General features: G+C 34.8%; 1 protein-coding gene across 1 annotated transcript; it reads right to left on the bottom strand.

The window, feature by feature from the left end:
* Positions 1-459: 459 nt before the first annotated feature.
* LOC149579557 (F-box/kelch-repeat protein At2g44130-like) lies at positions 460-15,247 on the bottom strand. The gene is made up of 3 exons (XM_089810546.1): positions 15,012-15,247; positions 1,996-2,212; positions 460-1,683 (listed from the first exon to the last, which is right to left on the bottom strand). The coding sequence occupies exons 2-3, from the start codon at positions 2,197-2,199 to the stop codon at positions 625-627; spliced, it is 1,263 nt and encodes a 420-aa protein (XP_089666672.1). The 5' UTR covers positions 2,200-2,212; positions 15,012-15,247; the 3' UTR covers positions 460-624.
* Between the last annotated feature and the right edge of the window lie 641 nt (positions 15,248-15,888).

The raw sequence follows: 15,888 nt of genomic DNA, 5'->3' as shown, positions 1-15,888 counted from the left end.
ACCTTCACTTTGGATCACTAAATCTAGAGTTGTCAAAATAAAGAGTGAACAATGGTTGGTCAAATTTCTGTACAATTCTATAATTATACCCAAAAATTGCCAGGATGCAAAGTACAAAATTGCCACACATATATAGGTATGTCCACAAATCACAAGAGAGTAACCTTCTACAAGTACGCCAGCTGCAAAAAGAATTAAAAAATTAAATGAATATACTAGAAATTCTGAGCCAATAAATACATGTTTTTACAATGAATTAAATTTAAATAAAAACTTCCACTTTTTGCTCCTATCCCAGTTATGACAAAATGCTTGCATTTCAAGAAACTGTAACTTTAAGTCAATTAACAAATCATATTCAATGTAAACGGTTAAGCTAAGCCATTATACAAGTTAAATTACAGAATGGTATCATACATTTCAGGAATATAATCATGCTGATATCAAAACTATAACGAAAGAGAAAAAACCATAGAGATGGCATTCAATACAAAACCAAGTGCGCAAAGATTGAGAAGTTAATGCCTAAGGGCCCTGTACATAATACTTTCTCAGAGACTGAGGATTAATTGATCTTTCAAAAAATTATCTTGTCTTCGAATTCTTTTAAAGAAACCTAAATATTCAAACTTTTAAGTTAACAGCTACCATAACATGATCGTGAATGTCAATTGGCCTCTCAATGGCAGTCCACCGCTCAGAGATCAGAGTTCCTGATTTTGAAGGCTGAAACATATAATATTTTTCTTTGCCGCTCTCTGTCTCATATCCTTTCACAAAAATCTTGTCCTTCCATATGGTACCACCATGTGAAACATACTCCCACATTGATGGAAAATGATCTATCCGCTTCCATACATTTTCTTTCCAATCATATTCCCTGACTCCCTCTTCAAAGTAATATAAACAACCAAATGCAGCTACACAATGCTCAGGAAACCATCCCATTTCCCACATATCTTTTAATGTTGTCCATGCTCTTGTATGTGCGTCAAATATTTCGACATCACAATTATATTGGTCTATCACATAAAACTTATCATTTTTGAAAAATCCTTGACATTCAGTCATATCTTGTTGCATCTTAGGAAGAATCTCCCATATGTCTTTCTCAGCATTGTAACACATTGCATTTTCACCACCAGAATATCCTCCAGCAATATATACGAGTCCATCATGAGGGGATACAGCACAGGCAAATGAAGAGTGGAACATAGGCATATCAGAGCCCTGCTTCCATAAAGCGGAAGAAAAGTCATAGACCAAAACAACCTTAGTAGGCATATCCGTATCTTTTTTGTAAAACCCCATAAAAATCAGTTTATGGTTGGTGGAAACGCAACGAGAGTCTCTCAAGTCAAAACGATACCCAATTGGGAAAGACGAAGCTGCATCCCATTTATCTTGGAGTGGATCATATACAGTCACCACTTGACCAGGTTTACAATATCGAGCTGAGCGAGAAGGGTATGCTTCCCATTGCCCAGGCATATGATATGCCTCTCCATCCAAATTCTCAATCAAACATATAAGCTCCTCAGACATCCCAAATCTTATTCTATCTTGATAAAACTTATGATTGTCAACCATAGCATTCCAACTTTTGCAAACAGACATAAGCTTGTAATGGGATTTATAAGTGACTCTCATCAATATTTCTCGGACTATTTCTTCTGGGAGTTCCTGAAATCACAAGTTAATTCTGAACATTCAAAATTTGACAAAAAGCTTCACATTTGAAAAAAGCCCACAATAAAAATAAGTATCTAGATTTTTTTATCCAATTATAAAATTATATTTTTACATATACAGAATATCCAAATGGTTTATAAATTTACAAGAAACATGTTAAAAACATTTAAAGAATATATTCTTCAATAAGATCTATTATATAGGATTATATTCTTCAAGTTATGCACATTTATTTAGCAAAAAAAATTCAACAACAATTCAGAATCTATTTATAAAGATTAGATTGGATGCCAGTAATCTCACAGTTATTGGTTTGAAGACTGCTACAACTTCATTGGTCAAAAAAAAAGTGTTGAGAGAGATTTGAAGCTTGTTGGATCGTTTTTTATTAGCATTCAATCCCAGTTCTTTACGTGGTGAAGTGTTAAGGCATAGGCGCTTTCTGGGCTGTTGCTCATTTGCTTTCTCTTCCACTTCTTCCATGTTTCTTGATCCACGTTCCTCCATATTCCTCAAGCCTCTGAAACTCCACCAATTCAAGAAACATATATTTTAATAGTCATTATACAACTAATGAAATAAACATTCTTAGTCTTAAGTTGTTTAGCTAGCACCTACACCGTTCAAGAGTGCAGCATTAGACAAATCCAGTAGCAGATTATTAATGGACACAATAAACAACAAAGGAAGTTATCCCATATTTATTATGAGAAACAAATTATTAATTTGTTGCACAACTAAGGCTCCAAACATGTAAGTAATGTCAATATCCAACTATAAAGTCCTGTAAAGAACCAAATTTTTCATTATATAGGATTATTGCATCAAAATATTGTGCAAGCACATAGGCAATTGTTTTTATAATGACATTTTTGTCTTGCAGATGGCAACAGTGATATCGTTGGCTTCATCAAGAGTATCAGTTCTACTTTCGGTTTGTCGATTTGGTTTACCATTTCTTCCCCAAAAAATTTTCACTCCTATGCTTATATGTACCTCAACTAGAATGCCAAGAACTGATTTACAGCCTGATCATTAGGAAAAAACAGAAGAGAGTTACAAAGAATGAACTTCTATAAAAAATTAGTGGAATCAAAAATCCACTACCATTTTAAGCATTGTAACTTCACACATAGCTTACAATACATTTGTAAAGTACAATCTCTACTACAATGCCTAAATTGGGAGTAGGTTGTTGATACCACCAATTTCTTCATTTCCAAGCACTTGACTCATTTCAATTACATAGATATTTAATTAATAAACCATTCACATTCCAAAAAAATAGGTAAGATTTCAATATGTTCTCTCTGTTTACCCTACCCAACTATTTTGTGAAGTATATATCTGCTACAGTTGTGTAAAATCTTGCAAAAACTTTTCAAATGGTCTCTTAAAAACATAAAGAACACTGTTTCAAATAGCTGAATAGTGAGAATGGTGTAGGTAAATTGTGCAAATACAACATTACTGAACCCAACCACATCCTTCCCAAAATGAACATTACTTATTTAAAAATAAGCCAAAAACACAAATTTATTCAACACAAGTTTCAAACAAACACAAAAAAAATTTTTAAGCGCATCTACACCAAGTAATCAATCAGCATTTCCTAGGACCAAAAGCTTATCACATCTCTTCTTACAAGAAGCTTCACCTTGAACCCTTGAACCCCTAATTTTGAATTCTCATTGTCTTCCTCCATAATGGAATAATGAGTCTGTTTCTTAAGTTGTTTAACTAGCACCTACACTGTTCAAGAATGCAGCATTGGACGAAGCCAATGGGAGGTTATTAATGACAGTATCAACAACAAAGCAGTTATCTCATATTTTATAATGAGATACAATTTATTAATTTGTTGCACAACTAGGGCTCCCAAACAATGCAAGTGATGCAAATATCCAACTCCAATGCCCTGTAAAGAGAACCAGATTTTTCATCATATAGGATTTACTGCATTAAAATATCATGCAAGCACTCAGGCAACTTTCTTTTTAAATGACATTTTTATCTTACCAATGGTAACAGTGGTATTGATGGCTTCATCAAGAGTATCAGTATTATGTTTGATTTGTCAATTTGGTTTACTAATTTTTCACGAAAAGATTCTCACTCCTATGCTTATATGTCCCTAAGTTAGAATGTCAACAACTGATTTAGAGCCTAGTCACTAGGGAAAAAAGGTAAGAGTTAACACATTTGAACTTCAATAGAACCACCTTGTCCCCATAAAGCAGAATTTCATTAACTTCGAATTTATCTAGGGCATGACTGGTTAAAAAGTCTCATTTTCCTATGGGTTTGTATAATTTAAATAAACATATTATTAATTGAATAAGGTCAATGATTTAACGAGAGGATGAGTGGGATTAAAAATGTGGTTCTCAAGATAAGAAATCCTCAAACATGAAGAAATTAGTGGAATAAAAAATCCACTACCATTTCAGGCATTGTTGCTTCACACATAGCTCACAATATATTTTGTACAATATGATCTCTACTACAATGCCTAACATGGGAGTAGGTTGTTGATACCACCAATTCCATCATTTCCAAGCACTTGACTCATTTCAGTAACTTAGATGTTTAATAATTAATAAACCATTCACATTCCTGAAAAATAGGTAAGGTTTCAATATGCTCTTACTGTTCACCCTACCCAACTATTTCGTGAAGTATATCTCTGCTACAGTTGTGTAAAATCTGGTAAAAACTTTTCAAATGTCCTGTTAAAATCTCCTTATGGCAACAACGCAATCAGACTGAGGGTTTACATTATCAAACTGAATAGTGAACATTTTTCTATTGATAAAGTTTGAAAGGACTCTACCAACCCTTATTTCTTGAAAAAGAATGTCTGATTTTGGGTATGAAATGATAAAGGATTCATATCTTGCATGAAATAACAAAATATATATTAAATCATTCTACAAACCTAACAGAGATGAGCCAATACAACAGCATGTTTTAAGAAACAAAAACAGAAGCATTAAATCCTTGATAAAATTTGACATTACAAAGCTGATAGAAATTGAAAAGGACCTAAACTAGAGTACAGGTGTGTCCTCTTGTGTTGACTGTAAGTCAGAAAGAGTTACATGACACTCAGGAATAGTGCAAAACTAACCCAACTACAGGAAAAGATAATTCATATTTGTGGTATCCATTTGATTAATTCATTCAAGAATGAAAAGAAAATGAGATAATGGGTGATCAAGAAAGGTTCATCATACAAGACTAACTAGCAGTTTCGAGTACAATAGCAAGATGTGTGGTATGAAAATGAATAAGCTCATCATATTAAGCATCAGGCCTAGAAGGGATCAAATACTGCCAATAATATGATTCCTTACCATTAACCAAAATCAAAGGAACTATGAGAAATCACTCCAAAATCAGGATTTCCCAGATTCCATCATTGATCATCCCCACAATATTTGTGTCTCTCATCATCATGATTATCTAACTAATTTATTTCATTCATGAACAAATCAATTCTTATCAAAATCAGGTAATGCAACTTTGTCCTTCCTCTTAAAGGATGAGTAACTTTGAACCTTACCAAGATCCAACTCTTGATTGTCGTTGAGATACCTCCATTTAATGTACATGCAAAACATATCCTAGTTCAAATTAGCAGCTCGATATAATATCAGAGTAGCCCCGCAAAGATATGGATTTCAAATTAGACTCCCAATAAAGTTGAAAGTTGCATACACCAAAAATCTTCCTATTTAAAGTTGTCCATGATAATCCTACATTAAAATTGCTTAATGGACAAGCAATCTTGTAAAGGTAGACTGTTATGCTCTGCTAAACTGGGATTGGCAGCCCTTAACAAACGTTGAAAACAGAAGATTACAGTCCTTGTTAATAATATATCTGGATGTTGAAGTGAAATATATGTTAAATGAAGAAGCAATTATCATAAGGAAGCTATGGATAGATGAGGAAGGATCATCGTATAAGGAGGAACAATTATATTAAGCTTGAAGAAGTACAGAAATCATCAGCGTTTTAAAGATCCAACTACCCTTGCATCATGGAGAATATGTCTTAAACTAACTTATATTTATGGTTGACCACCTTCATCAAGGAAAATATAAGTACTCTCTATTGCTGGGAGACTTGTTATGCCATGCCTGCCTTGATTTGTTCTATAAATTATAAACAATGAACAGAAACAGCAAATCAGGCAGCAATCAATATTAATATATATAGCAGCGATTTTGACAAAGGATTATAACTTATAATCATAGGAGTAAAGAGATGGCTAAATGTTATTACTTTGAAATTAAAATAAAAATCAATACTGAGGGGGCAGCAACTTATTAAAGATTGTACCTATGCCTGAAAAAGAGTCAACTTCCAAAAAGATGTCTACTTTCAAGGAGATATTAAGATATATATGGGAGAAGACCACAATGGGAAAAGGATCAAGGAAAGAAATCTAATAAGCATTGGTGCTAATAAGAGTAGAACAATTCATAACATCGATCAAAATCAGAATCAGAAACCGATATTTATTGCAGGCAATAGCACTGTCATTCATTTGTGGTGTGGATGGATATATCTTTAATATTTGCTTGATGTATTCCACATAAGAATAATTGAACTTGGTATTCCAATGCAATATGTGATGTACTGGTGGGTGATATTTCTTGTACGACTACTTCGCAGTATACAACAATGCCTCATAGGACTCACCTCAACCTGCACGCACTTGCCACTTCATAGTGTATAAGAAACCCATATATGTACAGAGTGGTCACACTCTCCACTTTGTACCCATATGACTCACATTGTACAGAATGGATCACTATACGATGACTTCAACTACTGTTCTGCTAAGTCTTTTACAATAGTTTAAGAGGAGATATAAGATAGAACCATTACTTAGTATGGTGAAACAATTGCACAATTCCTCAGCTATTAATATAAGCAATAATATGTGTACAAAAGAAATATATTTGATGCATAACATCATATATAGTTAGATATAAGCAAAGATGTTGAATTTCTAGCTTATTCACTAAATGGTAACAATCAATCATAGCAAGGTGAGAGGAAATACAAGGGGTTAAACTAACACAGGGTTCAGTAGCTACCCCATCTCATGAAGGATAGATAGAAGGTCACTTGAGGTTCAAGAGGGATAGTATATCTGCTCTTGGGTCTAGGGTAGACAATCATTTCAAGCACCCTATCATGTCTCTGTATCCAAGCCTCATTGTGGTTAAACACATAATAAGTTATATATGTTATATGATTAAGATGATTATAAATATATTTTCTTGGACCCTACAACTAATTTAAAAAAATTATAAATTGTATCTTCAATAATCGTCTAGCATGATTGCAAGATTTCAACAAGGATATATCCTGCTTTTACATTCTTTACGATAAGTTATATCTCTAACTATAATATGTTTCTTGTTTTTATTGAATTTGTGATTAAGGGTAATCCCAAAAGAAGACATCACAATTGGCATCAGAGATTTGATCCTGCTGGTGTACAAGGTAAAGCTATAACAATAAGATGTATTCTATTCAAAGAGAATTGAAGGGCTAAGCAAGGGATCTATAAACTCTCCCAAAAATAGAATCAAGCAGGCCAATATTGCACTTCTGTGCATGTGTGTGCCTTTCAAATGTGTGTTCCATCCCTTGCGTATTTCTATAATTTTGCATGGTTAATGCCTTGTGGCCTTCATACAGCATGGTAACCCAAAAGTTTATCCTTCTTAAGCCGAAAGGCAGTCCACTTGTCCCCCTTTGGCCTCATGGGGACTCCCCAATCACAACCATGAGGTGGTCCACTTAGAGGGTGACCACATTACCATTCTCTCAAAGGCAACTACCTCATTTTACTGACCTTTATTGATATAGCAATCAGGAACATAACGTCTTTACATATTTTTTATATTAAGTGATGCAGGAGCATCAAGGCCAAGGATGAAGAAACAAGAAGGCACTAAAGGAAACAAGATGTGAACATGACCATGATAGGTCGTTGGTTGTAATGAGACCATGAAATGGTCCTTCAATATGTTTTATGATCATTATGTAGGCCTAAATGGCATTATGGGAATTAGAATGTACCTAGTGTCATTTATGATGTTTCAAGGGCAAATGGAATCCTAGAAGGTATTAGGATGGTTAAATGTGGTCAAAAGGTCATGATTAGCATATAAAATGCAAATAAGTACAATGTACTCAGCAAAATATGTCAAATTGTCAAAATGCTAACAATAAGGGAATCAAGGAGTTAAGAAGGAGTCATTAAGAACATTGCACTATTTGAGAGTCATTAAGTCTTATTAAGGAGTATTGAGTCATTTAGGAATTGTGTTAAAAGGTCTTTAGTGTTTGACTCCCCAAGGCTATGGTGCAGAACTGTTATTAAAAGTTATTAAAAGTTAATCAAAACTGTCACCCAGACAGTTGGGAGAAGTTGGTCGGTTCCTTAGGGGATTAGGCAGTTTAAAGGTGCCAAAGGAGTCTATAAAAGCATGATGTAAATGAGTTTCAAGGATATGTATTGAGGATTTAAGAAAACTTTGGAAAATCAATAAAAAGACAGTGTTTTCTCTGCCACTGCAGACAATCACAGAACAGTGACATTATATTTTGATTGTCTTTTGATTCGAACAAGTTTTGTTTCATTTCAAGTTTTCCTTTTGAACATACAAATTTTTTAGAAGGTTTTTTTCAAAAGTTCTTTCCATTTGAACAGGTCCTTTGTAAAAGATTTTGCACAGCAATTTAGTGACTGTCACTGTCACGTGACAGAGAGTTAATTCTCTAAGATTATTTAAAGTTTCACCTCTCCCACTACTGTAATGGAGATGTAACTCGTGGGAGAGGCTGTCAATATGTTAAATGTATCTATATAATGATGTTTTGTGCAGAGATATGCAGGAATGTGCAATGAGATTAGAGAAGAAGGTCTCTAGTTGAAGACAGTGCTGTTTGGGAACACTAGATGTTGGGACAGTTATAGGTCTGGGGATTCCATCCAAAGGAGGGCTATGTTTTATGACATGGAAGGTCATGTTTGAAGTATCTGAAGGTGTTGGATCCATTGGAGGGATCAGAAAATGTTTGGAGAGGTGAGTTTGATGAAACCCTAGGCTTAGACACCTAGGAAGGAAGGGTTTTCTAGTTGGGTAAGGAAAACTTGATGGAATCTCCAATGAATTTGAAAATCCTTTGTTTAGGATGGTGAGACAACTCTGTTTTGGGTTTATAAGGTTTGGGAAGGTGATCTACTAGGGGTTGCTTTGTAACAGGAGGGTTAAAAGAGGGCTAGTTGTGGAGCAGCAGTCAAGGGCTAGTTGTGGAGCAGCAGTCATGGTCCTGGCATTTGGTCCAAAAGGAACAATATGAACCTCTGAGATATGTTGTGTGGTGTCCAAAAGGGTATCAGGAAATGGTCTTGTTTTTTTTGAGTGTTTGGGAAAAGTGAGAGAAAATAGTGAAAAACTGATTAGGCAAGGCTAATTGGGAATAGTCCTAGTAAAGGGCAAGAGTTGGCTTTTGGTATCAGATAAAGAGATGAGGGTTTGGAATCCTCGAGAACATATTATTTGATGTTAATTGAGGTGTGTGAAGGTGGAGGAATAACTTGATTGAAGTGAAGACAAGATTTGAGCCTATTGAGGCATTGAGGGAGTAATAGATAGCTTGTTGAAAAGATAGCTTAGATGTATCCAATGGATGGATTGAGGGACAAAGGTTATGTTTCTAAGATGTAGAGCCTATGGTGGCAAAAGAGAATGATATGTGCACTCTGATATGGTTGAAGTTGACTGGACCAAGGTGAATGATCCTATAAGGAAGCTTGATTGTGTTGTGAGAACTAAAGGAAGTCCCTCTGATTATGAATAACTGAAAAGTCCACCTAGGTCTCTACATCATTAAGTCATTATACTATCAATATACCTATCATTGCTAAATTAGATAGTTATAAAACGCATATAAGATCATTGATATACAGATGCAGATAAGTTTGTAGAAATGTCTACAATCTACATATAAAATTACCCATTATAATTTATGTTCCTAAAATGTACACAAAGACCAAATAAGAATACCCAATAATCCAAATCATATGGTCTTCTTGTCTTTTATATTTCTTTATTCACTCAAGACGATTGAATGATTAATATAGACTGATTGAATTAATTGAAGAATTGATTGCAAGTCTGTTTGATTCCCAACTGATGTTTGATGAATGATAGAATGATTTCCTTTGATTTGACAATTTGATAGTTAGTGAATGATGACTAAATGAATGTTGTAATTCATAAATTGAGGAGTGATGATTGTGTGTTGATTTAATATATTTGGAAGTGATGATTGGTAAATGATCATAAAAAAAATTTCTTCTTTTATATATTATTTGTGGAAGGTTCAACACCTGTCATAAAAATTGAATCACCACTTTAGATTAATATGTTATTCCCCAACTTTATCTCCCTTGGATGCCCTCCTCAAACGAAACCTCTTCTTTATATCTTACAATGTAAGAGTCACTTCTCTTCACCACATGTGCCCCTTGCATTGGTCACAGCCTTTCACAGTTACCACCCTTCAAATAAGGTCAAACTCTTCATCATTGTTGACCAAATGAAGGTACTTCCTTACTATCTTCCCCTTCCTTCTTCCATCAATCCTTCCTTAATTCCTATGCCCCCTTTATGCATATCAGAACTGTCTTATATCTTAGGCCAGAATTTACTATGGTTATCTTATGATTATCCGGTCTTCCATGCCTTCAAAAGAAGTCTTTCCCCCCTGTTTATATCTTCATGATGGGAGAGTCAAAACCTTTCATTATTACAACTCTTCATCCATTATGCCCTTTGAAAGAGTCACAACCTTTCATAGCTACCCCCTTACGAAAGAGTCGCAACCTTTCTCAATTACCACCTTTTGGGAGAGACACGACCTTTCCCTTTGAAGGAGTCACTTTCCTATTCCTTCTTCTCCATTAATTCTCTCTTGATTCACCTTCAAACTTTGTCATCTCTTTATACTTCTCTATTAAGTTTGCATCGACTTTCCTTTTCAATTTGTGTCAACATATTCCTTTATATTTGCACATATTCCTTCTTTATGTTTGAATATAGTGTCTATAGGTATTATGTATATGAGAGACTTTAATAGATCCTAGCCATGTGAGCACATGTATTCCTTGCTGGTGGCAATATTAGTTCAAATGCTTGGTGAGTATTAATCATTGCCCATGAACTTATTTTTCCTACTTTTTTGCAGGTGGGTACCTATCCCATTCTTGGATTGATGTTTTTATATATTTTATTTGGGGGTTACAAAGCGTCATTCGCGGGATTGTGTCCCTTTGTTAGGATGTCCATAAGTATATTTTCCACTTTAGGGTTAGCATTGGTTACAACATGTCAGCCCAAAAAAGCCGATAAAATAGCCCCAAAAAAATTTGTCGGGGCTTGGCCCATCCTTGAACTCCACTGAGGAATTATGGAGAGTGTACAAGATTTCCCTGATCAATCATCAAAATCTAACATATTCTATATGTTGTAGTGGAACAAACCTCACATCAATACATAGATACCAAGCTTTTGGATCTCCCGGATGATCTTGAAAATAAGCTTACAATAGAACTTGGGGGCATAAGTGCATTCCATGTAATCGAGAGGACGAAATTATTTGGTGTGGGGCCAAACCTGGTCAATACAAGATACAAGAGGAGCAGGAAAGAGCAACAGAATGGCCCTAATTTTATGTTGGAATCAATCAGCTCTCCCTAATGCTCGTACATTCTAATGGATGGTGATACATAAAAAGGTGCTTAACCATGGATAGGCTGAATAATGTGGGCATTCATGGTCCCTCCTGGTGTGTCTTATGTAAAAGGGATGTGGAGCCAGCTGATTACTTATTTTTAAATTGAGTTCACTGACGAGTGTTGGAACTCGCTTCAAAGTACATTGATATGGATGGAGCCTAGACCTAGATGCCTATTACAGTTCTTACAAGGATGGTCTAATGTGTAGAAATGTAATGTGGGCTTCCATTTGGACCATTGCTCCTTCTCGCTCATTTGGAATAACTAGAAGGAACAAAACCATAGAATTTTTAAGAGAAAGAGATGTCTTGGCAGGCTCTGATTACCAAAATTATTTAGGAAATTGTAGAGATGGCCAGTGCTGGAATTAAAATCAAGGACACCAAGTTCTCCAAGTGAGAAGAATGGATTCAGAAGGAGTGGGTATATTTAAACTGGGTTGCATTTCTGCTGTCCAAAAACATGATTCATCATATGCAGGTAGTATGGTGCTACCCCAAATTCCACAGATGGAAATTGAACATTGATGTAGTAGCTAAAGGGAATTTGGGATATGGAGGCACTGGATGTATCATTTAGAATTGGAATGATGAGTGTGAATGACCATCCTCAAAAAGATTAGGTGTAGTTTCCAATAATGAAGTTGAATTTGAGGCTTTCATACTGGGCTTAAGATTGTGCCGAGATAAAGGTAGTCGAGTTGTTGACATAGAGGGAGATTCACAAATTTGTATCTGAGCAATGATCTGTGGTTCAATTCATAATTGGAAGCTAAGTAATTGGGTTCAAATTGCTAGGGATATTCTTTTGGAGTTTAAAGTCATTACTTTAAAGCACATACAGAGAGGCTAATAAGGTTGCAGATCTGCATGCTATTGTTGGGGTTTGTCAAGAGGAATCAATAGTTTCAGGTTCGGATATTACTATGGCCTAGACTGCAAGGAATATTGCTGCTTGAAACAGAGTAGAAGCTTCATGGTAACAATGGGCAGTTTTTGCAGACTGTAGTGGTAGCCGTATACCCTACTCTGTCATTTCTCCCATAGTTGTATGTGGTAAGATTGTTGCAGATTCCAAATATGCTTCGAGGCATCCAATCTATTGATTGATTCCAGTTTTGGTGATGATTCAAGCTGAAATCTATCTTTGGCTGAATTTTGTGTCAAATTGGGTGCCAAAACAGGTCTGGCAAAATTTATCAAGTGTTACAAATGAACTTGAATGTGCTATAAAGAGATGATAGAGTAACATTCCAATCTAGAGAGTGTGGTGTTTGTGGAGTGTTGTGAGGATGTAACAAGATGGTGCACCAATTCCATTTTGAGCTGCATGTGTAGGGAAGAATTGCTTTTGGCCCAGTGCAGTATATTATTTAATGCCACTCAAATAGTGTGGGGAAGATTCAAGAACTTGTTCGAGTTTGCCTGGGAGGAAATAGTCATTGGTGTGATGGTTTTTCCTCTGTTTACTAACTGATGTCATTGATTTGAAAGAGAGCATCATTGAGAAGATTGATGGTTTGTTTCAAGATTTTGCAAATGCGATCACCGATCTGTATGAGAGGAGTTCCATCTGCATTCTGGGTATTTACTTTAACAGCGATCTCTACATGACGGATGAGATGGGCTCTGATTTTGAGTCCCTGGCTTCTACTAAAGAGTGGGCTACAATTGAAAAGAAGAACTTCATTGTTAATGCTTGGGGGTATACCGGATACGAGTGATCAATAATAATTTTGCCCCTTTAAAGGCTGTTAGATTTGGTGGATAATTGGTTGTCTGTTGCAAATGGTGTTAGAATGGTGGAGATTGGCAACAAATTGGCAAGAATATACAGTGTTTTCACAAATCATTGATCATGTCTTGGGCTCTAATAGATTTAGTTGTGTTTGATCTCTGATAGATTTAGAATTTTAGATGGCTTTTTAGGAATCTACAATTTGGCACTATGTGCAGATGTATCACACGCTATCCCCTTTTTGATAGCACTCATCAAATTAATTTTTTTTTAAATAATTAATCATAAATTTGAGATTTTATCTTAATATGTCGTTCAATATAAAATATTATAATATGTTGAGAGATATATCGATTATGAAGCTTGAAGAGAACTGAGATTTCCTATAGACGCATTATTGTTTTCATGATTCCAGTTATCTACAATCATGTCATTACGGACATAAAATCTTTAAGTTTTTTTAAATCTCCCAGCATATTTTACATAGTTTTTTAAATATGTGAAGTATGCTAGTAGTAGTATCTATAGAACAACAGAAAGCGATGAAGATAGTTTTCTAAGGAGATTGTATCCAGGTCACAAGCTCTACGAGTCAAACTCACCTTAGATTGGATATTTGTCTCCCACCAAGTTGCTTCTTATATTTTAGAGCATAGATGCACACTTGCATTAAGTTGTACAGTGGCTTAACCTTGCTGCTATCTATCATTTCTAATCTAAACATCTAAGGTCGTGCATACAAACAACTGCCACAGGAGCTTCAGAATTTCAGTTGATATGGCTGCATAGTGTCATCTCACTTGTCATTTCCCTCTATCTAAACAAGAAAATTTTCTTTCTTCGTCCTATAACTTTGTTTAGAACAAATAATTGGTATTCTAGAAAAAATAGCGTGAGAGCAACATATCATTAACAAGAGGGTTACATGAAAATCTTGCACTGCAGAGGCCAGTAAAGCTAATATCTTAACAAGTCAGAAAATTTTAAAAACCTATATTCTTCCAAAAACAATAATTTCTGACAAGGCGCCTGCTAAGATGGTGGGCATGCAGTAAGAGAAATCATTTTGATCAGCAAAGAATGATCTTTTCGAAAAATATTCAACTTACACAGCAAGACCGAAGAAAAAGCATCCATTAAAGTTTGTGTTCCATCTTTTTATCCAAAAAAATTGAATAGCGGACAGCCTTGTCTTACACCACAACCCTTCGTAATTGCCTCCACCGTAAGCGTCTTCCCTTATTTTAAAGGATGAAAAGTTTACTTCTTCATGTGTAGATGCTTAAAACAACATTCATCTCATTCCAGACTGCATGCTTCTAGAAGCATTGCGGCTCCTTAAGCAATCTCATAAAACTGTGAAAACACACATACCCAACTAGAAATGTAATAATAAAGGTACAGGAAGGTGTGACGCATGGCTACCTAAAGCATCCCCTAACAGAAAAAGATGAGCCCGATTCCTAACATATGCAGTCCTACCCAAGCACTTGTCTTAAATACATTACATTTAAACTGTCACAGCCCACATATTTCTGACTTAAATCAAAGCTAAATAAACATAACTATATACAGTCCCAGTCATGCAAGTGACATGCATTCATAAAAGCACTCGCACTCAGATACTCCCGTACTGATACAGAGCAAAATAAAATAATAATCGGTTTTATAGTAATTGCATACATTTTAACATCAAAACGAATGGATACTTAAAAGAAAACGGATTAGAGAAAAGCCAAAAAACATTGACCTGAATATCTTCGCAGATGGAGTTCCAGAGCATCAAAGGCGCCCAAATACTCTTCCTAGCAACCGACTATCCCAGCACGGACAGATTTTCAGCAGTTCGACAAACTCTTATAAATTACATCCAACAAACTCAAATGAAATGCCTGCCCAGGGTCTTATTCCATCCAATGCATGGATGCTACGCTCACAAGGCGTTTCTGGACAGAAGCTGGCAGAATCGTCAGTAAATCCCTCTGCAAAGAATTAATTCAAATTTGTTTTATTTAGGCGATAGGCTTACAGTGACAGGAGGATTATTATGCCGAGAGGCATATACAATGGGAGAAGCAAATCCCAACGAATATTCTAAAGAATAATTCGTATGAGGAAAAAAAGAATTGATAGGAGTTACAAAACAAATTTAATTTTAAAATCAATTTAAAATAATAAATTCTATCTGACATTCACAAAACAGTTTAAAAACAAATTAAGATGTGTAGTGCATAATTGTTAATAATTACAATTGAAATTTGTTTTTAATAAAATGCATAATGTCAATTATTAATATATAGAAGTAGAAAAGAAATTTAATAGGAGTTACAAAAGAAATTTATTTTTAAAAATCAATTTCAAAAGACAAATGCCATTTGTTGCAATGCCATTTGGCAATCATAACTATTAAGAAACAAGATAGAAAACAAATTTGATGGAAGTTACAATTTTTTTTTAAATTAATTTGAAATAGAAAATACAGAAAAAAAAAAAAATTAAAAAAATTGTCAAATAAGATTCTCAAAAATAAAATAGATAAACAATCAATATTAAATATGTCAAGTGGCATTTTGCTTTTTCGGATTTGATTTTTCAATTTTTTTATAATTTTTTTTTTCTAGATTTTC

This window comes from Cupressus sempervirens, chromosome 1, assembly GCF_028749045.1.
Source record: "Cupressus sempervirens isolate cs-2001-9-10 chromosome 1, ASM2874904v1, whole genome shotgun sequence".
In the NCBI taxonomy this organism is placed as follows: Eukaryota; Viridiplantae; Streptophyta; class Pinopsida; order Cupressales; family Cupressaceae; genus Cupressus; species Cupressus sempervirens.
The sequence above is the reverse complement of the archived record's forward strand: the minus strand, read 5'-3'. Positions and strand labels throughout refer to the sequence as shown.

Bases quoted from the DNA above. Each gene is read 5' to 3' on its own strand.
- LOC149579557 (XM_089810546.1), bottom strand. From the start codon at position 2,199: ATGGAGGAACGTGGATCAAGAAACATGGAAGAAGTGGAAGAGAAAGCA. The intron at 1,684-1,995 runs GTGAGATTACTG...TTGTGATTTCAG, and splicing joins CAGTCTTCAAACCAATAACT to GAACTCCCAGAAGAAATAGT.